The sequence below is a fragment of the Amphibalanus amphitrite genome, unplaced genomic scaffold (assembly GCF_019059575.1).
Source record: "Amphibalanus amphitrite isolate SeventyFive unplaced genomic scaffold, NRLGWU_Aamphi_draft 000453F_arrow, whole genome shotgun sequence".
In the NCBI taxonomy this organism is placed as follows: domain Eukaryota; kingdom Metazoa; phylum Arthropoda; class Thecostraca; order Balanomorpha; family Balanidae; genus Amphibalanus; species Amphibalanus amphitrite.
The window spans coordinates 363,069-387,750 of record NW_024881947.1 but is presented as its reverse complement, the minus strand read 5'-3'; the positions used below and the strand labels follow the sequence as shown (position 1 = coordinate 387,750).

At 51.6% G+C, this 24,682-nt stretch overlaps 4 protein-coding genes across 4 annotated transcripts; all 4 read left to right on the top strand.

Annotated features, from left to right (window-relative positions):
* The first annotated feature begins 620 nt into the window (after nucleotides 1–620).
* On the top strand, nucleotides 621–11,523 carry LOC122391759 (leucine-rich repeat-containing protein 15-like). The gene is made up of 2 exons (XM_043385986.1): nucleotides 621–777; nucleotides 8,932–11,523. Exon 2 carries the CDS (start codon nucleotides 8,945–8,947, stop codon nucleotides 10,271–10,273), a length of 1,329 nt encoding a protein of 442 aa, XP_043241921.1. The 5' UTR covers nucleotides 621–777; nucleotides 8,932–8,944; the 3' UTR covers nucleotides 10,274–11,523.
* LOC122391761 (alpha-tubulin N-acetyltransferase 1-like) lies at nucleotides 6,684–8,724 on the top strand. The gene has a single exon (XM_043385989.1). The coding sequence runs from the start codon at nucleotides 6,792–6,794 to the stop codon at nucleotides 7,602–7,604; it is 813 nt and encodes a 270-aa protein (XP_043241924.1). The 5' UTR covers nucleotides 6,684–6,791; the 3' UTR covers nucleotides 7,605–8,724.
* A 4,451-nt stretch (nucleotides 11,524–15,974) lies between the features above and the next one.
* On the top strand, nucleotides 15,975–18,058 carry LOC122391776 (transmembrane protease serine 3-like). Its single transcript, XM_043386014.1, has one exon. The coding sequence runs from the start codon at nucleotides 16,011–16,013 to the stop codon at nucleotides 17,739–17,741; it is 1,731 nt and encodes a 576-aa protein (XP_043241949.1). The 5' UTR covers nucleotides 15,975–16,010; the 3' UTR covers nucleotides 17,742–18,058.
* Nucleotides 18,059–20,923: 2,865 nt separating this feature from the next.
* Nucleotides 20,924–24,305, top strand: LOC122391775. The gene is made up of 2 exons (XM_043386013.1): nucleotides 20,924–21,089; nucleotides 23,026–24,305. The coding sequence occupies exons 1-2, from the start codon at nucleotides 20,967–20,969 to the stop codon at nucleotides 23,425–23,427; spliced, it is 525 nt and encodes a 174-aa protein (XP_043241948.1). The 5' UTR covers nucleotides 20,924–20,966; the 3' UTR covers nucleotides 23,428–24,305.
* The last annotated feature ends 377 nt before the right edge of the window (nucleotides 24,306–24,682 follow it).

Sequence of the window (24,682 nt, the reverse complement as noted above, 5' to 3'; positions counted from 1 at the left end):
GGCCTTAAAATCGGGTATCAATCTCTGCGTCTCGTAACGGTGCACACGCTCGTTTTTTTTCGCGACGCGCTAGCTCTACCAGGGGCGAAACGGCGAGGGGAGGTCGTACCCGCCGCCCCCCCCCCCCCCTCGGCCGGCGCGTATGTATGTAGAAAACCAATAGGTCCGGCGAGGGTTAAATCATCGCAGGGGCTCGTCCGGCGTCCCTCTCCGTTCTGGGAGATCGTTGCATTGTCTGGACGGCCGCAGACATTCCCGGCAGTCATCCCTGTTTACTGAAGGGTGGATAGACCTGTTCATCCCATTACCGGGTTATCGTGTGCATTTGGTCCGCTCATCACCGCTGCCCGCATCCCCTGCTAACTACCTGGCGGCGCCGCTGGCTTCCAGGCGCCACTTTGCCGGCACCTGTCCGCCAGGGGTCTGGACAGATTATATTTTTTCCATACCGTCAGTGTGGTCTAAAAGAAAGACGCAAATGCGTGTCCCTTGCCTGTTCAGTCTTTCTGTCTTCATCTAAAGCGAATCACCAAATGTTGAAAGTGTCTTTCATCTCATCATCTTTCCGGGATCCTGTGCAGACCGCTGGCCGCGGCGCGGTGCACTGCGCAGCGCCAGTGCGCAGGTGTGCCGCTGGGACCGGTGGGCTGTGACGGCCGGGAGGGACGGGTGGGGAGGCAGGTACGGCCGGGCGGTGGCACACCGAGCGTGCTGGCACCGAGCGTGCTGGCTAGCGAAGATATTCCTTTAGTGGACCTGGAACTTTGAAACTCATAGGTAAGTTTGGTTATGATAACTGGGATAACTGACGTTGCTTGTCATTGGTCGCGAATAAAGATTACCTACTTCGGCAAAAACGGAAATCCTAGGAAGTGTCATGTCTATAGGCAACCATAAAAAGTTGCTACCGTAAACCTTCGTTGTTCGGTTAACTTATTCAGCTATATTGTAATAGAATGAAGCGACGTCTCATTCATTCATTCATTCATTTTATCAACAGTTTTTAATGCTAAATAACGTCTTCTGTCCACTCCATACCTCTGTCTTCAGGCTATCTCTGACGTCCTAACGGATCCGGGGCATTAGAGAAATGGGCTTCCCGCGGCGGTCACGATTTACGATCACTTGCTTTATTCTAACAAAGAAAACCTATTTTATTCAAAAAGTTTGCTTTGTATGAATATCGCTCAGTAATGAATATCGCATAAAGAAGCGAAATGTCGTCTGCAGCCAGTCGTGGAAGGTTGGTGGCAGTCGGGGTGGGGACGTAGGTACTTCAAAAAGGGTCCTCAATTAAAAACTAACGGCTCCGGATATTGTTTTTGCGGTCTGTCGTCGTCTGCAGTTTCAGGACCGGAAGTCTCGGTCTAAAGTCTGTCACCGTCTATAGTCTCATTCTGAAGTCTGTCACAGGTCACCGTCTGCAGTCTGTCACCGCTTGCAGTCTCAGTCTGCAGTCTGCCACAGTCTGCAGTCTCTGCTTGCAGCCTCAGTCAGCAGTATCTGTTTGCAGTCTCAATTTACAGTCTCAGTCTGCGGTATGTAGCCGTTTCCAGTTTCAGTCTGCAGTTTCAGTGGACAGTCTGTTTTCAGTGTCAGTCTGTAGTCTGCATTTTCACTCTGGCTATTTGCAGTTTCAGTCTGCAGTATGTCACCGTTTGCAGTCTCTGTCTGCAGCTGCAGTGGACGTGACGGCGCCGGAATCACGTGCGAGTCAGCCGGCCGGAAATGCACCGGGCCCATGCAGCGGCGACTCCAGGCGGCCAGCAGCCATCGAGCTGCATCGCAGTGGCATGGCGCTACCTTCATAAGTTCATAGCATCCCAGGCGTGCTATTCCATGCGCTGAATGACGCTCTCAAGTGAAGAGTAAAGTGAAGAGTTTTTCTACGAAAGATTAAATGACATTCCGTTGCCCGTAGCTGTGTCGACCTCGGGGCTGTCTGCCTACCATACTGCCTCCAATTCGGACTCTGTCCAGCTCTTCTTTCTGTCCATCCTGCGGACAGGAGACATCCTACTGAGTGCTAATTTGGAGGAGGCAGCGGCAGAGATGAAACGTTAGGGAGCGGGCTGGGTGACCGGTTTTTGTTGTTGTTGTTTGTTTGTTTTGTTGGGTTAGGCCCTTTCGGTCCAATGAGACCATTTCAGAGCCGGGAGGATGATAGGATATAGGGGGAGACATTGGTCTGGGCAGGCACCCTAGTGAGTCGCCGGGGCTGAGCCCGTCCAGAGGACAGGCCACCCAGCCCTAAGGCACTCACTGCACCCGGCTACGGGGTGCGCTCCCTCGGGAGCAGCGGTGCCGCTCCAAGGGAGCAGCCCGCATGAGATAAAGTTGCCTGTCCAGCCCGGAGGGGTTTGCGGCGTGGAGGAGAAGGATTTCTGTATCCTGAGGATAGAAGCATGGGTGAAACTTTGACATCACCATTGGGGTCCCAAACGTCCAAGGGGGCCTCCATTTAGTGGGGGCCTCCAAGCAATTAGGGGCCTCCAATTGCGGAAGCGGTAATTTACGAACCACGCCAGGGCCTCCTCTGAGAAATTTTCACTGGGGGGCCAGAGGCTCAGAAGCCAAACCTAGGGTACCCCCAAATCCAGTTTTCTCATCGGATTTAGGTCACTTATTTTTTGTCACAGCTCGGATGCCATGATCTATTTTTTTTTTGAATATTAATAAAGAAATCGTAGGTCACCTGACCCTACTGTTGGATCCAGGCCAGCAGGGTGACATTGTATGTAAATAATCCCCGTGGCGTCCGAAATGGACGAAAATTTCTGCCTTTTTCAATTTCGACAATAAAACAAAATGTCTTTATTATAGAAAAATAATAATTTAACGGCACAGCATTGCGCAAGGAATCTAGTCGACCCCAGGAAGTGTGAGGGTTAACCCTCGCCCGCACCTGGGGGGAGGGTTGTCACCCCCAAGTTAGTTTTTCTGCTCTACACTGAACATTTTGAAAGGTAGAAACCTGTTTTTTTTTTTGGTAAAGCTGCTTTTCTATCTTTTCTCAGCGTCCATTGAAAATTTCAAGTTTCTGTGGCTTTTGGGTTTGGAGATATGACCTTGTTCTTCAGGTCATGTCATGCCCTAAATAACGAATACCCAATATCTTGCGTTGGCTATGGGCCTCATGGGAGCTTTTGAGTTTTGACACCCTGATTTCGGCTTTTTTTGCCAGTCTTACCTCCCACCTATCATTGAACATGTTGTTTTACGATGTACAGATGTCAGGGTCAGGGTCAAGGTCAACCTAGGTCATCTAAAATTATTGCGTTTTAGGCAAGCTGAATTTACTTTTCGTGAAGTTTCTTTGACTGCATGTTTAGTAAAAGCTTCTCAGTTCATGATCTCATGTAATAGGGACACACAAACCAATCTGTGCACACATCAGTACATACACAGACATACACAGACATACAAACACATATCATTGACCTTGACCTAACTTGACATGAAATGACCACAGCCAGCAAATTAGTCGGATAGTGTGACAAAGAGCTGTTCTAGCTGGCTTGGCACTAATACGGCAGCGTCATCGGTATATGATGGGTTGGCCCGCTGCTTGTGTAGGTATTTTATTCAACATCACCACAATTTTTTCTTACAATATTTTAAGCTTCGCGGTCAAGAGCAACAGATTCTTTGGGAAGAGACGAATCCAATGATACCAAATTTTATCTCATCAGGTCAGTCATTGACCTTCCAGGTCAGGTCAAAATGTTGCTAAAGAATGTTGCTCTTTGGGGTCACCGTTGCCCGTTGGAATATCACGTGTGCTGCTCATCATATACCGATGACGCTGCCGTATTGTGGTGCCAAGCCAGCTAGAACCTCTTTGTCACATTATCCGACTAGGTTTTTGCTGGCTTTGGTCATTTCTGTTAGGTCAAGGTTAGGTCAAGGTCAATGATGTGTTTGTATGTCTGTGCGTGTCTGTGTGTATACTGATGTGTGCACCGATTGTGAATGTGTCCATATTACATGAGATCATGAACTGAGAAGCTTTTACCAAAAATACATTCAGCTTGCCTAAAACGCAATATTTTTAGACGACCTAGGTTGACCTTGACCCTAACCCTGGCATCTCTACATCATCGAACATCATGTTCCATGATAGGTGGGAGGTAAGACTGGCAAAAAAGGCCGAAATTAAAGTGTCAAAAGCTCACAAGACCCATAGCCAACGCAAGATATTGGGTACTTGTCAATTGGGCTATGACATCACCTGAAGAATAAGGTCATATCAATATCTCCGAAACCAAAAACCACAGAAACTTGAAAATTTCAGTGGACGCTAAGAAAGGATAGAGAAGCAGCTGTACGAAACATCCGGCTTCTAGCAATCAAAATGTTGAGTGCAGAGCAGAAAAAAACTACCTTGGGGGGGGGGGGGGGGGGTGGCAACCACTGCCCCCCCCCCCCATGTGCGGGCGAGGATTAAATAATTTGAATATCAGGAAAATAATCTATTCAAACAGGTACTCCAACAGAGTCCCGCTTTTTTATAGGTGACTTCCGATTTGTGTAGCATCTAAGTTGCCCAGGGGGCCTCTTATTTGTAGGTACAGTACAGAGAGCCTCCTACTTCGACTACCTGCACAGAGAGCCTCCTTTTTGTACATACAGCTAAGCTTCTACAGGTCGAGCGCCGGTCTCCTATTTGTACGTACAGAGAACCTCCTACTGTTACAGAGGGCCTGCTATTTGTCTAGGGGGCCTCCTATTGGTTAATGGCGCCTCCTATTTGTCCAAGCGGCCTCCTATTCGTCTAGGGGGCCTCCTATTTGTCCAGGAGGCCTCCTGTTTCTCCAGAAGGTCCCCTATTTATCCAGGGGGCTTCTATTTTCCAGGGGCTTCCTCTTTATCCAGGGGGCCTCCTACGTGTTCAGGGCCTCCTATTTGTCCAGAAGCCTCTTATTTATCCAGGGTTTTTTTATTCGACCAGGGGTCTCATATTTGTGCAGGGGCCTCCTATTTGTCCAGGGGTCTCCTACTTGTCCAGGGGTCTCCTTTTTGAAGGGCCTCCTTTTTGTTTAGGGAGCCTTCTATTTGTCCAGGGGGCCTCCTATTCGTACAGAGGGCCTCTAGCTCCTACTTGTCCATGGGGCCTCCTTTTTGTTCAAGAGGTCCCCTATTTGTACAGGGGGCCTCCTATTTGTCCAGGGGGCCTCCTATTTGTTCAAGGGGCCTGCTATTTTTCTAGGGGGCCTCCTATTTGTCCAAGAGGCCTCTTATTTGTCCAGCGGGCCTCCTATTTGTCCTATTTGTCCAGCGGGTCTCCTACTTGTTCAGGGGCCTCCTATTTGCCCAGGGGGCCTCCTTTTGGTTAAAGAAGCCTCTTATTCTCCAAGCGGCCTCCTATTATCCAGAGGGCTCCTATTTTTAGGGGGCCTCCTCTTTATCCAGGGGGCCTCCTTCTTGTTCAGGGGGCCTCCTATTTATCCAGGGGCCTTCTATTCGTCCATGGGGCCTCCTATTTGTCCAGGGGGCCTCTTAATTATCCAGGGGGCCTCCTTTTGTAAAAGGTTTGTCCAGGGCTCCTTTTGTGAAAGGGGCCTCCTGTTTGTCTAGGTCTAGGGCCTCCTATTTGTCCAGTGGGCCTCCTATTTTTGCAGGGGCCTCCTATTTGTACAGAGGGCCTCTTACTTGTCCAGGGGGCCTCCTATTTGTTCAGGGGGCTTCTTATTTGTACAGAGGGCTTCTTATTTGTACAGAGGGCCTCCTATTTGTCCATGGGGCCTCCTATTTGTCTAGGGGCCTCTTATTTGTCTAGGGCCTCCTATTTGTCCAGGAGGCCTCCTGCTTGTCCAGAGAGCCTCCTATTTCTCCAGGGGGCCTCCTGTTTTCCGGGGGGCCTCCTACTTGTTCAGGGGGCCTCCTACTTGTTCAGGGGGCCTCCTACTTGTTCAGGGGGCCTCCTACTTGTTCAGGGGGCCTCCTATTTGTCCAGGGGGCCTCCCATCTGTCCAACAGGGCCTCTTATTTATCCAAGGGGCCTCCTATTTATACAGAGAACCTTCTATATGAATATCGGACCTCCATTTGTAAAGTAGCTGGTGCGTCTCGGGGGCCTCCACTATTGGGGTCCCAAAATGACAATTGGGGTCCCAAATGTTCGCATTGGGGTCCCACATGGGACCTCGAAAGTATACAAAGTTACACCCATGGATAGAAGCACGGAACGGTGGGGTGACCGGTCGCCGCTCGACCTTCTATAGCCTGTCGTCCTGGCCTGCGCCGCCGCACTCCACCCGATCAGCTGGTGAAAGTGACACGCGCGCAGCGCACCCACGCACACCGCTGTACCGCTCTCCGATCGCCGGTAGCCCGTTCGGTGCAGCGACTCTGTCTGCGCGTGACCCGGCGCCCGCTCCCGTCTCGGGCGACTGATGGTCGTGATAGCCCGTCCTCGCTCCAGTCAAGGACACCACTCCTCTGACGGATGCATGAGCCGATCGTCTCTCCGCAGGACGCTGAATAACTGAATTTTAAATGCGGTACCTATTCGTTTCTTTAGTCTTTCCGCACAAACGTAAATGATTCTTCTGAATTGCTTCTGACATTCTGAATTTCATGTGAATCGTGCAATTGATTGGAAATTGCGTGAGTTTCGTTTAAATACAGCCTAATAATGTTGCGTACCTACCTAGTTCAACGCCACGTCGGGGCGGCACGCTCGCAGGTTTGGCGCGGCAGGTGTGAGCTTGAGGACTAAAATTATCAGTGTATTGAAACTTTGGTGGCAGCCTGTGTGTTTATTGGCAGAATCAACCGGAAAATTAGTCATGAACTTTCAATTTTCGTTGGATTCTATTTTCCCTGAAGATTTGATGATCATCGGACGAGATCTCACTCCAAAAGTGGTTGATGGATCCCTGAATTCATCAACTCCTTCAGAGTATTACTACAAACACTTCTGCAGACTTGACCCATCCAGCAAGATGGCACTGGGTGAAGTGTTGGACAGAATGGGAGCTGCATCAGCACGTGCTCAGGGTCTCTCACAGGTCATCACAACCATGGAGAAGCTGAGGACTTCAGAGAATCACATTGTGTACATTATCACCAGGAAGCACCCTGACAGGTCGGTGGACGGCGCCGACATCTGCGTGGGCTTTCTGAAGGTAGGCCGGAAGCGTCTGTTCATCCTGGACTCCTCCGGTGGCCAGAACGAGGTGATGCCTGTCAGCGTGCTGGACTTTTACGTGCACGAGTCGCTGCAGAGGCACGGCTACGGACGACAGCTGTTCGACGCGATGCTGCAGACGGAGCGAGTGGAGCCTGTGCATCTGGCCATTGACCGGCCCTCGGATAAGCTCACATCGTTCTTGGCCAAACACTGCGGACTGCGACAGCCCTGCCCGCAGACGAACAACTTTGTCGTCTACCCGGGATTCTTCTCAGACCGCGAAGAGGATGAGCTGTTCTATCCCAACAAGAGGCGATCACCGATGAAGAATGGGTATGAAGTCACTTCGATGGTCGGAATCAACGGGTCGCCCTCGTTCAGTCGTCACAGCCACGGCTCGTCGGCGAGTCCGTGCCGGCCGGCCAGCCGTGAGGTCCGTAACCTGCACGACCACCACCAGCTCTGGTAGCTGATAGTCGGTGATCGGACGGACGGGAGATCGACGGGCGTCGGACGCGGCGGTGAGCGAGGAACCGCCGACGGACGTACGACGTTCAGTAAGAGCAACACGAACACAGTCGTGTGGGGAGGATGTAGGTTGCCTGCGTGTTAACAGGGCAGGGCAGATGTCACTGTATTGTATATTGCCTCATGTATAGACACGCCCTGTGTTGCAGACGGGTGGTAGCTAAAACTGGCAGCTTTATATGGGAACAAACACAGCAGTCGCTACCGTGAGGCTGGGCGGAGTGGTGTCTGCGCGCCGGGCTCTGTCTGCCCCCCCCCCCTCGAAGACACCGCGTCAAGCACAAACAATCCGTCCCAATCGCTCCTCACTCGCTCGCTGGCCGGAAAGCAGCTACTGAAGATTCGTAAGCCGTGCGCCTCGTTAGGAAGACAGACTGATGGAAACTGGAGATTATTATATACCCGTCTACTTAATGTTATAATGGCTGTTAGAGAGTTAACTTACTGGACTAGTGTAGGCCGCTGCGAACAATTGGTTCGCTGGACGGAATCGGACCGGACCGGACCAGTGATGACGTATTCCGCGCTCGGCCCTGCCGCCCTGCCGGCCACCCACCAGTATTAACCGCTGACGAGAGGCGCCGAAGCGGATACCGTCACTGCCACCGCTGTCACCTCCGCCGTCCACTGCTGTCCGTTGTGCAATCGTCATGTGCCTGTATTAACCTCCCCGGCTCGGTACAGCCGTGCCGGGCGCTCACTGACACCAAAGACGGCGTGCACTGCGCCGCGACTCGTCACTGACCCACGTGCAATCTCTGTAATCCACTCACGCTAGTCCTCTGCTCCCCGCTGAGTTACTCATTTACTTGTGTCCCGTTGTGTCGTGCTTTCTCTGAATACTCACCCTAATCATGGTTTCGGGACGGGCTACGCACGTTTTGGCAGCTAACGTCTCAGATTAACATATTTATGTACTCACTCGTTTTATATTTTGCAATGCATAGAGGTGTATGAGCCGTCGTGTAACTTGTCTTAGATAAGTGCACTTAGCTGGTGGGTCCAGTGAAATGGAAGCGTTTGCTGTCTTTAAAGTCAATAAATGGAAGGTTAAAAAAAAACCTAGTTCAACGCATGCCTTTACAGCGTTCCAATGTTTAATATCTTAACGATGCTTTTGCTGGCGAACACTTTTATTCATTTATGAAATTCGACTGCAAGACAGGGCACTCCAAGGGTGTTAAGCTTCTTGCATTCGTGAAATCGTTTCAATTTTGTCCAACATGGTTAAATAGACCAACATATTTTGAATACTCCTCTTTTTGCAGGGACTGGCACACCATGGCTCGATGGCTGCTGCTGCTGAGTCTGACGCTGGGCTCGCTGGCCGAACCTCGGACCGGCACCTTCTCCAAGGACCACGTGCTACCGTCCAAGGGCGTCAACAGCATCGTGCACGACTCGTCCAAGGTGCTGACCTCCGAGACGACCGCGGCGCCCACGTCCGGCCTCGGAGGGACGCTGGACGATGATGACCTGTACGGGACGGACCACACCGGCTGTCCCAAGGCGTTCCAGGGTCGCTGCGTCTGCGCCATGGCCATGTACGCGAACCAGGGCGAGAAGTTTGTGGTCAACTGTACCAACACGCGCTTCACGGACCCGTTCGCGCTCAGCGCGCTGCCGGACAACACCGAGGTGCTCATCTTCACCGGCAACTTCCTGGAGCGCCTGCCGCCCAACCTGTTCGGAACAGAGTTCAACTTTGACGACCTGGAGACGATCGACATGCAGAACAACGGCATCACGGACATCGACGGCCAGGCGTTCCACCGGGTCTCCAGCGTGAAGACGCTGATCCTGAACCACAACAACCTCTCCATCGTCGACAAGCAGCGCCACCCGCGCGTCTTCAGCAACTTTGTCAACCTGGAGGCGCTGCACCTCACCAACTCCTTCACCGAAAAGGTGGACGCGCGCTGGTACATGGCCAGCCTGGAGGTCATCTTTCAGGGCAGCAAGCTCACCAAGCTGAAGAAGCTCCACTTGGAGCAGAATGAGATCTGGGTGCTGCGCGACCCGTGCGTATTCGCTCACCTGCCGTCGCTGGAGCAGCTCTACCTCAGCAACAACCGACTCACGGATGTTAACCTGGCCGCCAAGTGTCTGCCGAAGCTGAAGCACCTGGGCCTCGAGTACAACATGCTGCGCCGGCTGGACGCCAACACGACGGCCATGCTGGACGAGCTGGCCGCGCGGGACGACATGTTCACCGTCCGGCTGACCGGCAACCCCTTCATCTGCGACTGCAACATCCAGCCGCTCTACCACTGGCTCATGACCACGCAGACGCGCGCGCTCGAGCACGAAAAGTACCGCTGCTACGCGGGCCGGCCGCTCACCAATGCCGGCCGGCCCATCATGCAGTTGCGCGAGATGGAGTGCCAGCAGGCGCCGGCGCGCGCCTCGGCCGCCTCCGTCATCCTGGGCATGCTGACGCTGGCCGCCTGCGTGGTGCTGGTGGGCGTCATCTTCGTGCAGCGGCGGCGGCTGGCGCGTGGCGCCAAGAACCTGCAGCCGCAGCTGCAGACCGCCATCGAGAACGTGAAGCGGTCGCGGCAGTACACCAACATTGAGAGGGAGGAAGAGGCGCCGGAGGTGGCGGTCTGATCGGCCACCGGACGATAGGCCATGTCAGGTCACAGCAGGTCGCGGTAGGTAGGTCATGGCAGGGCAGTCTGTTCGTCCCGTGCTGTGCAGAACGTTGACTTCAGATCGGCAGAGCTAGGACGCCGCCAGTGAGAGGGTCTCGGGTCGGCGGAGCGGTGCTAAGTTCAGTGACGTAGAGGAAGCCCAGGACCGCGATTATATGCAAGAAAGGATCTGGGGAGGGCTACGCCCAGTGTGAGCCAAAGATGATGAGAAAGAGATCGAGTGCGAAACCCGCGTGGAAACGAACGTAGTGGTGGGGAGCATAGCACCAACGGTCCAGTGGTGAGACGCTGAGTGGATCAGTGCCTTCTTATGTGACTTACAATGTTATGATGGTATCATGATAATCGATTGCTGAATCCGTTTTTCTCTTTCTCATTTCGACACACTACTAGGTGTTAATCGTCATTTGCTTTTTTAAATGTGTAAGATTTAGGGGCAACTTGGACCTGCAGTTGAATTCTGCTTTGCTGATTTTCATTGCGACGTTTTTAAGCATTTCAGGTCCATGCATAAGCATGTTTTGTTCGCCCATTCTAATCCTCAGACATCTCCTTATGCTCACCGTATCGTCTATAAAATTGTCTTATTGATTGCCCTTACTTAAGTTTTTTTTCAACGGACGATGGATGTTTCAACGGTGTTGTGATATATAAGTCGTCGGTAAATCTACGGAACGTGATTGACGAGTCCTGCTGCAACTGTTTTATGAGTACCTACCAGTTGACATATGGCGATATGTTAACATTGACACTATTGCTACTCTAATGGTGTAAAAAACATTTACCTGTTGCGGTGCATTCTCATCGTAACGTGTCTTACATATGTAATCCAATCAATTTTAAACCACATCTCACTTTGAGTTAACTCCTATCTAATGATTCTCAACGGTTCATTGTTCAAAGGTATGGCATCCTCATTCTGTCTGTGTAAGCGAATATTTAGCTGTGCCCTTTGGAAAGGCTTGCGATGCAGTATCTCTGTGTGGTTTGATGAGCTTACGTGGGATCCACTGAGTGATGAATGTTTGGTTTGCAATAGAATAATCCGTCCATGCCGGTCCCAGTAGATCGCGACGGGCGGTGAGCGATAAGGGACTTCGTCATTTCGTATTATGTCGACGAGCGTTTTATATGCTTACATCGCCGATACTGAGTCTGTGATGACCAATGTATCGTAGCTGAATAGATAATATACTATTAGTGTCATGCGGGGCAGCTGATGTAGATAGCGCAGGTGTAGTTACCTACCACCTACCTTGGTTGTTTTCTCTTTTGGCGGAAACACGGTCTCAACTTCCCCTCCTCGCTCGCCCAGGTGCCTGTGTCTGCCGATTCCTTCTTGCGTAGCTGAAAGACGCCCCGAGCGGAGGGGAAGGAGACGTGGGAAGGAATGGGGTGACGGTGGGGCGGTGGGCGGGTCTGTTAGGATCCTAGTTTTACTCTCGCTGATGCACGTTGGTGTGGAACCCGTTCGGCGTAGGAAGACTATGGTGGTGATGCTTGCCAGCGCCGCCCCTCCTTCACGGATTCTGCTTTCTTGTTGGATTTTGCTGCTCACATATCGATTCACACATACATCACTCGCCACTCAAGACTGAACAGTGAACATTCAACTCGACTAATGTGCCCCGCGCCCTTGCCGACGGCTCGCCGGCGGGCACCCGACTCCGTCTCCCGGCCGCCCGGGCGCGGCGCCGCGGCGCGGCCGTCCCGGTTCCCTGACCCGGCCGGCTAAAGGTCGGACCGGCTCCGGCCGCCGCTGCCAGCCCGCGGCGGGCCCGGGGAGGGGTACTACACTACATTCTGCCATTGTCGTGGCAACATGCCTGGTGAGGGCAAACACTGACATTATTTCTCTCCCATCACTATCAAAGTATTGCCCGATTATCTCGTCCAGCGCTGCCACCCGTCGAACGTTGCTCTCCCCAATTGTTCCTCCTAGGGGTCGCCGCAGTCTGCCCCGCCGCAGTCTGCCCCGACACTAATGTTCCGTGATCATCGCCGGCTCTAATACGGTCCCATTAACGTGCATTTGGTGTTTTGCCATATTTTGCTTACTCGTGTGCTTCCTAACCAGGAATGCAGATTGTGCTTATGGAATGCTTACCGGGCTATGCCGCATCGTCTTTTCGTGAAGTTTTTTTTTTACTGCATTTTTGATAGAAGCTTCTCAGATCATAATCTCATGTAATACAAAAACAATCCGTGCACACATCAGTATACACACAGACACACACAGACATGCAAACACATATCATTGACCTTGACCTAGCTTGACCTGAAATGACCACAGCCAGTAAAAACCTAGTCGGATGTGTGACAAAGAGCTGTTCTAGCTTGCTTGGCACCACAAACGGCAGAGCCATCGGTGTACTCGTATGATGGGCACCGCACGTGACATTCCAACGGGGGACCCAAACAGCAACATTTTTTAGTTTGAGCTGACCACCTAATGAGGTAAAATTGGATACCATTGGATTCGTCTCTTCCCCAAGAATCTGTTGGTCTTTGCCGCGAAGCTGTATCTCCAGCAGGAACGAAATGGTGCGGGGTGCCCCCCCCCCCCTCCCATGTGCGTTCTAGGGTGGGAAAATGGCATGTGCGGGGCCCGCACTGCGGGCGAGGGCTTACGATCGATTAAGGGATGAGGGATATGAGGCACAGGTCTGAATGAAACCTTCGACTGAGGTTAGATATTGACCAAAGGAATCGATTGCGACCATTATTTTGGCGATCAGACGAAGCCTTGAGGCACTTTCTACGCACCCCGTCCTTTAACCCGCGCCCGGCTGGGGGTCCTGGATTTCCACGCCCTGCTGGGGGGTGGGGTGTTTGAACACCCCCCCCCTTCTAACTCGGCTCCTGGGCCACGTAGCGATACGCGGAAGGCGGCGTTCGAAAGAGCGTCAAAAATAATGACGAAATCACTTCGGTCAATTTTTTGGTCAGGTCAAAGGTCAAGTCACCAGAGGTCATTGAAGGCAAAATTTCGCCGATTTCCAGGTCGAATGTCAACAATTTCCAAGAAGCCAACGCATAACTCGGGAACCAATAGAGCTACAGCGCCGCGGAAAAGCGCATTCGATAGCCCTATTAACGCCCTTTCTGAGTAATTTTCTCAGATTTGACCTAACGTCAACGGCTTTGCCTGCAGGGGGCAAAAACTGCAAAAATAGCCGATTTTTTTCGGAAACAGTTTTTCTGCAATAACTTTTGACCCAAGTCTTGTACGAGCTTACTTTTACCGGCATCGTGTTCCTCTCGTCAAGACGCATCGAATGAACTATAACTTGACCTTGAAAGGTCAACTTGAAAATTTGACCTCAGGTCAAGGTCATGACCTGACCGGAAAGGGTCATGTTGCATATCAGTCGATCCGTATCGTCGAGCTGAACACATCTAAGGCGTTGTCATCGCTCTAGCATGCCTCTATCAAAAGTTATTTGCGAAAAACTGTTAAATACCATTCGTGACCTAAGATGACCTCAGGGCATAAACAGGGGTCACGGACACCATTTTCATGTTCAGTGTGTCTAAACCACTTGTAATTCAGTGTTTGGGAGTGTTTATAATGTCTTTCGTCCAAAAGAGGCGCATTTCAATTTTCTCCCATTGACTTATAATGGGGAGGTCGCAAAATTGACCTGACCTTAGGTCATCGATATCAAAATTCTGAGATATACATTTTGTACATGCTATTGCTCTTAGCAATCGCTGAAAGTTTCAAAGCGATCGGTCACTCGGTGTAGCTTTGACAGACATTGAAACTTTTTATGAGGTGAGGTCACTTCAAGTGACCTGGTGACCTGACCTTGAATGACCTTGGTCTGAAACTTTCACAACATGTGTAGAATTGATGTATGATAAGGTGTACCAAAAACGGCGGCGCGGAGCGCCGCCGTTTTTGTGATATTCGCGAAAAACCACAAGGGGGGGAGTGTTCAAACACCCCTCCCCAGCAGGGCGCGGGTTAACCCGCGCCGGTGGGGTCTGTTTATAACGCGACCTGGTGGGGGGGGGGGGCTATTTTTTGCCCCCCCCCCTCGTATCTCCGAAACTACTGGACGGATCCGCAAAATTCAAACGGCGTTCGAAAGGCCTGTCAAATTTGTCTAAGGAAACCAAATTTCATTGACCTTGGGGTCACCGATGACGTCACAGGTCAGGTCAAAAATGAAATGTTTCACCGTTCACGGGTCTTCTAGGGAATGCGCTATAACACCGAGGAAAACGCATTTTGTCGAGAATCAGCGATAGGGCGTCAGTTGCCTAGTAGATATGTTGCTATTAGAGGTCACTGACAATACCAGGTCACGTCACAGGTCAGGTCACCAAGGGTCACAGGTCAGGTCACATGAGCCCAACTTTACTAAGGTTGTGTGATGCATGTTTTAGGGCCAATTTTTCATTTCCAACTCAATGGTGTTGGTTATAAGACTATCAGGTACGGCTTAGGTCACTTTCTGGTGAAATTCAGGTCAAGGTCAGGTCAAGGTCAGGCCAAAAAAGGTCAAATTTTAAAGTTGATAGTTTTGCATAAAATGGGTATTGATTCGATGCAGCTCGTCACGGGGAGTCTAATGGTGGTCTTTGTTTTGCGCTACAGGGTCTAGAATTGCTAAAAATTGAGTTTGAAAATTTGACGTCATCAATTTTGAACAGTTTTTTCGCTATAACCTCGCCAAAAAAAGAGGTATCAATCTCAAATTTGGTATGTGGATGGAAGGCGGTAAGGACTATCACATGTATACCGGTTTTTGCGAAATTCAAAAAACTTTTTGGATTTTTTGATCGTTATATCCAAAAAAAGTTATTTTTTGATTTTGGGGGGTCAAAATCCAAAAATTTTAAAAATTCGAGATAGCAGTTTTGTAGCCCTGTCAATTCTACAGCTTTTATGTCATCATAATTTTTCTGTATTTGCAAAGCTATAGGCCTGACAGCTCTTCCCGCGAAACCCTTTTTTGGGTCGAAAACGGCAGAACATGACGTCACTCTGACGTCATTTCCGGCCAACCTATCATAGCCTTTGGAAAAATTTTGGTCACCATATGTAAAATTGATGTCCGGGAGGGTACTGAAAGTTTGGTGATGATCGGCGCAGCGGTTCTGGAGATATATCGAAAAGTCTGGAGGGGGGGGGCAAAAAATAGCCCCCCCCCACCAGGTCGCGGGTTAAGGAACGATTAAGGGATGAAGGAGGGAGCTAGGTCAAAATAAATGTCAGATTCGTGCTCCCAGTTCCCCAATTGACCTGATACGAGTTTTTAATGCGATTCTGAATCCGACGCTGTACTCGTTGCTGTTGCTGACGCTAACTTCATGGACGTGAGCTCAGCGCCACCTAGTCCACAATCACATATTGCACAAAGTTCAGAGGGCAGAGGCCCACGTCGCCACATTTGCGGTCCTCTTGCAGCTTTATTGCAGTATCATCCTGAACAGCCAACCACATTTATCTCGATCGCGCAGAACACCTGTGTGAAGGTGTCCGACGGCCCGAAGTCTTTGCATCAACCGCTGTGGATGTGCTCGTTTTCATGCCATCTGTAATCGCTTGTCAAGCCTGAGCTGATTCAGCTGATTTTCTGCGCATCTGCTGCAGCTGAGAGCGGCACCCCCGGCGGTATAAATAGAGCATATCCCGTGGTGTCGGCGTCCCAGTCAGCTCTCTGCTCTCCGGAGGTCACAGGATGAAGACGTGTCAGCTGCTGTTGCTCGGCTGCCTGCTGGCCGGCGCTCTGGCGCTGCCCAGCACGCTCCAGAGCAAGGATCCCAGGAAACCGCCCCCTGAGGACAAGAAGCCGCCTCCTGAAGAGAAGAAGCCGGAACCTGAAGAGAACAATCGGGGGCCTGAGGGTAAGAAGCCGCCTCCCGAAAAAAGGAAGCCAGCTCCTAAGGGCGACACCGGCGTTCCGAGTCCGCGCTCTGACGCCCTGTCCTGTGGCTCTCATGTGGTCGCCGAGGGCTCGACGGCAGTTATCGAGTCGCCCAACTACCCGTCCAACTATCCCAACGACGAGGACTGCGTCTACACACTCACCACCGACACCGGCAAGGACCTCGAGCTGAGCTGCGAGGCGTTCGACCTCGAGTCTCACTCCCAGTGCCGGTACGACTGGCTCCGAGTCAACGGCATCAAGTATTGCGGGTCGAGCGGGCCGTCGACCGTGGCCGCGCCTCAGCTCGACATCGACTTCCACAGCGACTACAGCGTCGTCCGGTCGGGCTACCGGTGCACGGTGACGGTGGTGGAGCCGACCGTGGTGCCGGCCGGCTCGCAGCTCAGCTGCGGTCGCAGTCGGCTGGCGCTCGGCCAGCACACTATCACCGACGGCGACGGCGACTACAGCAACGACGTCGACTGCTACTACCAGCTGTACGCCGACCAGGCCGGCGACCAGCTGTCGGTGACGTGCTCGCAGTTCGACGTCGAGTCCCACTCGAGCTGCGCGTACGACTGGCTGTCTCTGAACGGCAACAAGTTTTGCGGCTCCAATGGGCCCAGCAGCGTGGCCGCCATCGACCAGATGGCGATCCACTGGCACACCGACTACTCGGTGGTGCGCTCCGGGTTCGTGTGCGCTGTCACGGTCGGCGAGGCGTCGCCTCCGACCACCACGGCCGCGCCGCCGCCGCCCGCCGACAACTGCGCCTGCGGCAACGTCAACCGCGCCTCGCGCATCGTCGGCGGCGTGGAGACCGAGGCCAACGAGTACCCGTGGCAGGCAGGTCTGGTTAGCACGGGCGACAATCGCACCTGGTGCGGCGGTACCGTCATCAACAGCCGCTACGTGCTGACGGCGGCCCACTGCACGGCCGGGACGTCGGCCGGCAGCATCCAGGTCCTGCTGCGCGAGCACCTCATCAACCAGGACGACGGAGAGATCCGCTTCAACATCGCCCAGATCAAGAATCATCCCAACTACAACTCTGGCACAAACGCCAACGACTTCTCGCTGCTGAAGCTGGCCACGGCCATCATCTTCCCCGCCGACAATAAAATCGCGCCCGCCTGCCTGCCGACTGCCTCCAACGACTTTGTCGGCGCCGACGCCATCGTCACCGGTTTCGGCACCACCTCGCCGGACGGCCCGCAGGCTACCACGCTGCGTGAGGTCACCGTCCCCGTCATCAGCAACTCGGCGTGTCAGTCGGCCTACTCGGACTACTCCATCACCTCCAACATGCTCTGCGCCGGCCTGCTGGGCACCGGCGGCAAGGACTCGTGTCAGGGCGACAGCGGCGGCCCGCTGGTCAGCCTCGAGAACAACCGCTACTCGCTGATCGGCGTCGTCTCGTGGGGCATCGGCTGCGCCGATCCCAACTACCCGGGCGTCTACGCCAGGGTCACCGATGCGCTCTCCTGGATTTCGGCCAACGCCGCCGACGGCGAGTACTGCAGCGACCCGGCCGCCAACTGAGGCTGACCGTCAGCGGCTGACCGTCTGAGGGACACAGGGACCGTGCGATTTCACATGGGTAGGCATTGTCTAAGTCATAGGTGGACTATAGGGGCATTGGGTGGCACTGGGTTCGGTGTGATCGGTGGAGGATCAGACCCACACGTCAAATGCACATTGAAACGAAAATATGCCGATTCTCGCCGTTTCCCCTCACTTATCCAGCTTGGTGATGAAAAGGTGCATTGTTGTAATTGCAAAAATAAAACTGTTCTAGGCATTGATCGCTGTAATTGTTGTAATTGGTTTTGCTTGAATAAAGAGGCCGTTTCGGGAAACGGATTGCTTTCAATCAAAATACCAGGCGAGTGCTGCTGAACTGGTGAATGAGAGTCGCCGTCAGCTCCTGTCTCGGATCGTCTCCCGTCGGTTTTAGCCACAGGTCTGGAACCTTCGACTGAGGAATCGATTGTGACCGTTATTTTGGCGATCAGACGAAGCCTATAGGTCCTTTTGACGCGCCCCGTCGCTTTAACCCTCGCCGGACCTATTGATTTTCTACATACGAGCCGGCCGAGGGGGGTGGGGTGGGTGCGGGGGGGGGGGGGTACGACCCCCTCGCCGTTTCGCCCTGGTGGAGCTAGCGCGTCGCGGAAAAATGAGCGTGTGCGCCGTTACGAGACGCAGAGATTGGTACCCGATTTTAAGGTCCTAGGTCAACCGGTGACCTCTGAGGTCAGGTCAAGTGCCCCAAGGTAAGGTTCAGTTTTTGGTGAATAACTTCGCAAAAAAACGATCGCAGAGCCGCGATTTTGGTAGTATCGTGTTCGCCTCGCTCAGGCGTGTCGAATGATATACTTTTGTTTGGGTCAGGTCAACTAATGGTGTTGACTTCAGGTCACGGTCAGGTCATCACCCCCAAGTCATGAAGTTGGTCGAAGGAGGTCATGTCGCATGTCATTCGATTCGGCAGGTCTTCCTGAGTCCATTGGTGGCTTTCCCGACTCGCTAGCTCAATTTGCTCGGGAGTTATTGACGAAAAACTAATATGATCCTGATGACGTCATAAATGACGTCACGCAAGGTCAACATTGCATAAGTAACGCATCTAATCTTGCAAGGAGTGCATCAAAACACGATTCTGTGTGCTTGAGATAGTTGGAGATCGTTCCCGGCGCCAGAATAGCAGTTTTTATTTTTCCCCATTGACTTATAATGGTGAGGTCACTATAATGACCTGACCTCATATGACCTTTAGGAAAAATCCGAGATACGAGTTTGACGATCGGTACAGCGGTTCTGGAGATATATCGAAAGGGCTGAAGGGAGGGGGGGCAAAAAATACCCCCCCACACACACACCAGGGCGCGGGTTAAAAGAGTAGGGTAGCCTGGGGCAAGACGCCCCAGATAATTTATTTTGCTACATAAATTTTGTCCCACATCACCTGGAAGGCCAAATTTGTGCTCAATGCGTTCTTTGGACATTTTACTTTAAATTGCATCCCTCAAATTCATTCACTTATGATCGGACTCCAAGCTAGGAAGTGATTTGTGAAGCAACTGCAAATGGGGCATTTTGCCCCAACCCCAGGGCAAAACGCCCCACGGCCTGGGGCAAGTAGCCCCATACTTTAGATTAAAGATTTAACATGGTAGTTGGCTAAATCTTATGTGAGAGGTCCGTTAGACCTCTGGAGGCACGGCACTGAAGTTAGCACATTCCATCTTGTCAGGTGTTCAGCTATGACACTATTGCATGAGCAGGTTTTTCACCTACCTCATAAGACCAAATAATAAATTATTGCAATGCAAATGTTAACAAAATACTTCCTTTGCCATCCAGTTGCCGAGAAAAATACACATAAAGGCATAGAAACTTACTGTTCGCCAGCTACCGAACATTAGAAAGTGGGTAGCCCGAACAACACATGAGGTAAAACGCCCCAGGGGCTTTTTGCCCCGCGACCTACTGGGGCGTTTTACCCCATCACGTAGTTCGGTCAGAGAGCAACGCCTTGCACTCCAGCAAAACATAATTTAACACGAACCAACCCGGCATGATAAGCGTTAGACAATAGTTGTTCAAAATACATAAAAGTCGTTAACCTGATGTGGACCATAAAAGAACGCCATGATACATAATCTGACAACAAAACATAAAAATCACTCAAAAAACACATTTTTGGCTATATCTCTCGAAAGAGTCATCACAATTTCTTTCCAGTCTGCTCATATAATGATCATATAGTGCACGTTTTATAGAAGAGAGGATGTTTCCCCAGAACTCTGCCAGTTCCGAGAAACATCGGTGAGGCGTTTTACCCCGGCGGGGCGACTTGCCCCGGTCTACCCTACCCATAAGGAAGCTTGGGCAGAAAACCAATCTCAAGTGAATTCACAGCGTCTCGCCGCCGATACTTGTTCAGTGTTCAGAGTGCGGTCTGGGAGGGCTGCGGGCAGGCACTGCACGAAATGAATGGAAAGTTTACCATACACGCAAATGCATATAGCATACCCACATGCCGCTGGGACTGACCGCCTGTTAATTCAATATTAGTGTATCAGTGTTCAAGAGGCAGCTGAAGAGGTGTGCCTCAGCTATTCGTTTTCGAACGAATAGCTTTTATAAATTATAATGTTAGGCCCCCGGTTTATAATGTTAGGCGAAGCGTCACCCCAGTGTATAACCGTGTGGTCGGGGCCTCTCCTCTGTGTTAATACCAGTACCTACCTACCATGTGGGCGGGGCGCCGTGAGTGTTGCCCAAGATGGTTCGTTACACCTGACCAACAGTCAAACACGGTCACGTCTCTCAAACACACCCACCTGACTTCTGATGACGTCACTCGGACCGGCACGGAGCCGGAGCCGGCCCCTCCTCCGTCCGTCCGCAGAAACGCCGCCGTTTGGGGAGCCGTGACACTGCCGTCGTGCAGCACACTGCAGTGTGGGGGCTGTGCTATACACAGAAAAGACGTCTGCTCAAGTTCGGTCATGAAGCTAATTGCATGGTGAAATACAATGGTGTATTATCTCACATATAATCTCATACAGGTCTGTCTTCATCGCCATAATTACCGTCGGCCCAACACCGTCCGCTGCGTAGAATTGTGTTCGTAGCTGATTATGGCGCGGGCCCGCGGTGCAGCGGCGGAGGGCTCGCCTCTGCGCGGGCGGACGGCTGCGGACCCTGCACTGCCCCGAGCTGGTCAGTGCGCCGAGGTCGGACCGGCAGAGGGGCGTCATGCGGGAGCACAGGACCACCACCATGAGCTCCACGGGCTACACGGGCTTCCGGACGGTGGAGTGCTTCCAGGTGCCCTACACGTGGAAACGGGCCGGCCAGTGTATCGCGGCGCTGCTACTGGTGAGTGAACTGGGGGGGGGGGGGGCGCTGCGCACCTGGGCGCCAGCGCAGTGGAATGATGTGATTAGGCCGAGGGGTGCTCACTGCTCACTTGGGAGATGATGTAGAATGCGGGACTTGTATGCTTTATTGCGGTGCATCATATGTAGACATCATTATCGTTTGGGAGCTCGGACATGGCTCTGTGTGCATTGTGCCATATATGTGTGTGAGTGCAGTGTCTTTATTTTCCTGGTCAAAACTCGCCAACATTGGTGTAAAAGGTCGGGTTACGGATAAACAGCAATTGAGTTGAAACCATAGGATATGCACTCACTCACGCATTCATCCATTCATTCATTCATTCATTCATTCATTCATTCATTCATTATTTCACTCATTCATTCATTCATTCACTCACTCGCTCGCTCACTTACTCACTCGCTCACTCAATCAATGAATGCACACATAAACATTGCATACCTACAACGGAGAAGACGATGAAATGTTGAGCACATCTACTACCCGAGCCAAATTTATACCACACGTCTTATACACATCCCGCTTATGTATTACCCGTAGAGCTCGAAGCCCAGCGTGTGTCTGCGATTGTGCTGCGAATGGCCTGGGCCAGCCCCATCACCACTGCTGTCTGCCAAGCTGGTGCTCCCCAATCATCTGTCGGTTTATTCATGCCTGCAGTGCAGCACAGCCTGATTTGGTCATGCACTGCAGACTGAATCACCATTTATCGATCGGGTTGTTGATTGATTGGCCATCGAAGAGTGGGGGGTGAGGGGGGGAGGAGGAGTGAAAAACTCTGCAGCTAAGCTTCAGCTTCCGAACAGCGCATATACAGAGCCCACCGCCCGCTTTGGGATCTGTTGAACCACCAGCTCGACTAGCTCGACCAGCTCGGATGGTGCTCTGCCGCAGCGCAGTAGTTATGTTTAATGAGTCAATATGGGAGGGAGCGCTGCTTGCCTCCTGTCGAGAGTAGAGAACAGAGAGGGAATATTTGATGACTCAGTTACGAGTAGATAAGAGCTCAACTGATACTTTGAGTGGCATGACAATTCCTTGGCCTATCAGATGTCCAAATGAATCATTTAGTGGTTATCTAAAGCCTCTATGTGTGTGTGCAATTGTTGGCGATTTGCAACCAGCGAAGCTGCACGGGTCTTGTCTAACCCTTTGTCTGTTTTGAGCTGTACCACATCTGAAGTTATAGCATTGGAAAAGAATCAGCACCGTACTGCACACTGCACAGACTGGTGCAGCTGTAGCTTTGACTATAGGTGCCCGGCTTTATCAAGCGTATATCAAACGTCTTGTCCTCATTTTCCGTTCTACATACTTGCTGCAGGAAATCAAGCTTATATCGGTGTATCGTAAACGGTTTCAGCTGTACATACAGGGAAATGCCGGTAATTCCCGACACTTTACTGCCATTTTCGTGTCATGACATGTGATAACCGATAACGTAAGATCCTGTAGTATAACCACACTTACTATACATACACACACATACATATGGTCGAAACGCTCTTTTTCGATCTTCGTTTTATAAATTCTGTCTACACACTTACCGACTGGGTTTTTATCGAATTTGTGATCAATTAGGTATTTTAGCCGAATTTTCGTTTTTAGGGGTTGTATTGGGAAGTGTGGTAGTTGTGTACCTGTCAGTTAGACCCAGTCATCAAGCTCCCTCGCAGGTGCTCTTGCAAAAGTATCAATCATCCGCCTGTAAAAAAGAGCCCCTCTGTCTGGTTTGGTGTCTGACTGGCTCGGGTCTTAGGTCACCGGTCATGTCACTCAAGCTCGAATTTGTTTAGGTAGGTACCTTTCTTAGGAGGGTTTCTCGTCACTATTTCTGCTCGAACATAATAAAAGCTCCCAGCTTTTGATGCTGACTTGATTCAAAAGCACAGCTTATCGCTCATCTCCCCGACAGGTATGTGGCGCCGCCGTGCTGGCCTGCGGCATTCGCCTGGTCTACCTGCACTACGGCGACTGCAGCGCCACCTGCTCCACCGAGCTCTACATAGGTGTCGCTGCGGTCGCGGCCGGCACGCTGGACATCGCCCTGCACCTGCTGTTGCTGGGCAGTCTGCGCGGCTCGTGGCCGGCCGGGGCCATCACAGTGACCGTGTGGGACGCTCTGAAGGCGGCCGCCGCCATCTACCTGCTGGTGAGCGCCACGTACGCGCTGCACACGCGCCCGGAGACGGTGGTGTTCGAGCACTACGTGGCCGAGGTGGCGCTAGTCGCCTGTATGACGGTGGCGGTGTACGGTTTGGCGTCGGCCGCGCACGAACAGAGGGCCGCCAATGTCGTGGACGGTAGTGACTTCTGAGAGGAGGGTGCAGTGGAGGAGCATGTGCCATTTGAGTGACAGTGTAATGCGTATTGTGTGCATAGAGCCATGCATAGAGCTTTGTTGAATGTTGAAGGTATTGCGAATTAGGTAGTGCACTCGGGGGCAGATTGATGTTCCACCACTCCCTACCCATCGGGCTCCCATGACTCAGCACTGGCTGCTGCCAGTGGCAGCACTGGCACTGGCAGGCAGTGCTGAGCAGTGCTGAGGGCAGGCAACACTGGCAGCAGCCAGTGCTGAGCCATGGGAGCCCGATGGGCAAGGAGTGGTGGAACATCAATCTGCCCCCGAGTGTACCTGCTTTTAGGCCTACACGATATATGTATGATAACAATGTGTGACGTTTGAGCTTTATCTGACAACCAAAAGCGGCTAATCACAACTGATTAAACAATGGGGATGGCTATGTAGTATTGGTTCATTGTCTCGCTGATTAACCACTTTCTCATTCCTAAGCATCATTCAGGACATAGTCGGTAGACATGGAGTATTTTCCGTTATGGGACTTTGATGTGTCCACGAAACAGTCGGGAGTGAACTGTGCGGTGTGCAGGGCGTCCGACTCCAGGCACCATTTGACTCAACGACCTGTGACTTTGACCCGTATAGGTGCGGTCGTTGCCGGACATACAAATGTTCATGTTGTATTGTAGACATTATAGGTACTGAGTCACTAGCTCTGTGCCATTGACCCACTCTGTGACTAAAACTGTTAAGGTGATAGAACAGTCCGTAGCGGATTGTAGGCTACGTGCGATACACGTGAGGTGAGAACTCATTGCGTGCAAGCTTGCATGCGATGTGTTTAATGACATGCTGCGGGCTTGTGCATATATAAACGTACCATATAAGTTCTCATTGTTCATTGCTCATTTCCTATTTGAAAAAAAAAAACTGATACGGCTATTAATGGTGAGTAGTGGCTACTTCTAAGGTTTCAGTTCAATGCAGTAATTAACTTCACCTATATACATTATACACCGTACGCAGCTTGGCTGTGGAATAGCACAATTGCCACTTATTTGCTTCAATAATATTGTCATGTACAGCAGAAATGTAAATAGTATCGTAAATAGTATCGTAAATAGTAATAGTAAATGTCATGTAAATAGTATCGACATATTACGAGGAACAAAATACAAGAAACATTTATCAGCCAAACAGCTCAAAAGCATAATTGACCTTGACTGTTGAAATGATATGCTTACGAGTGACGAGTCCGTACAATATT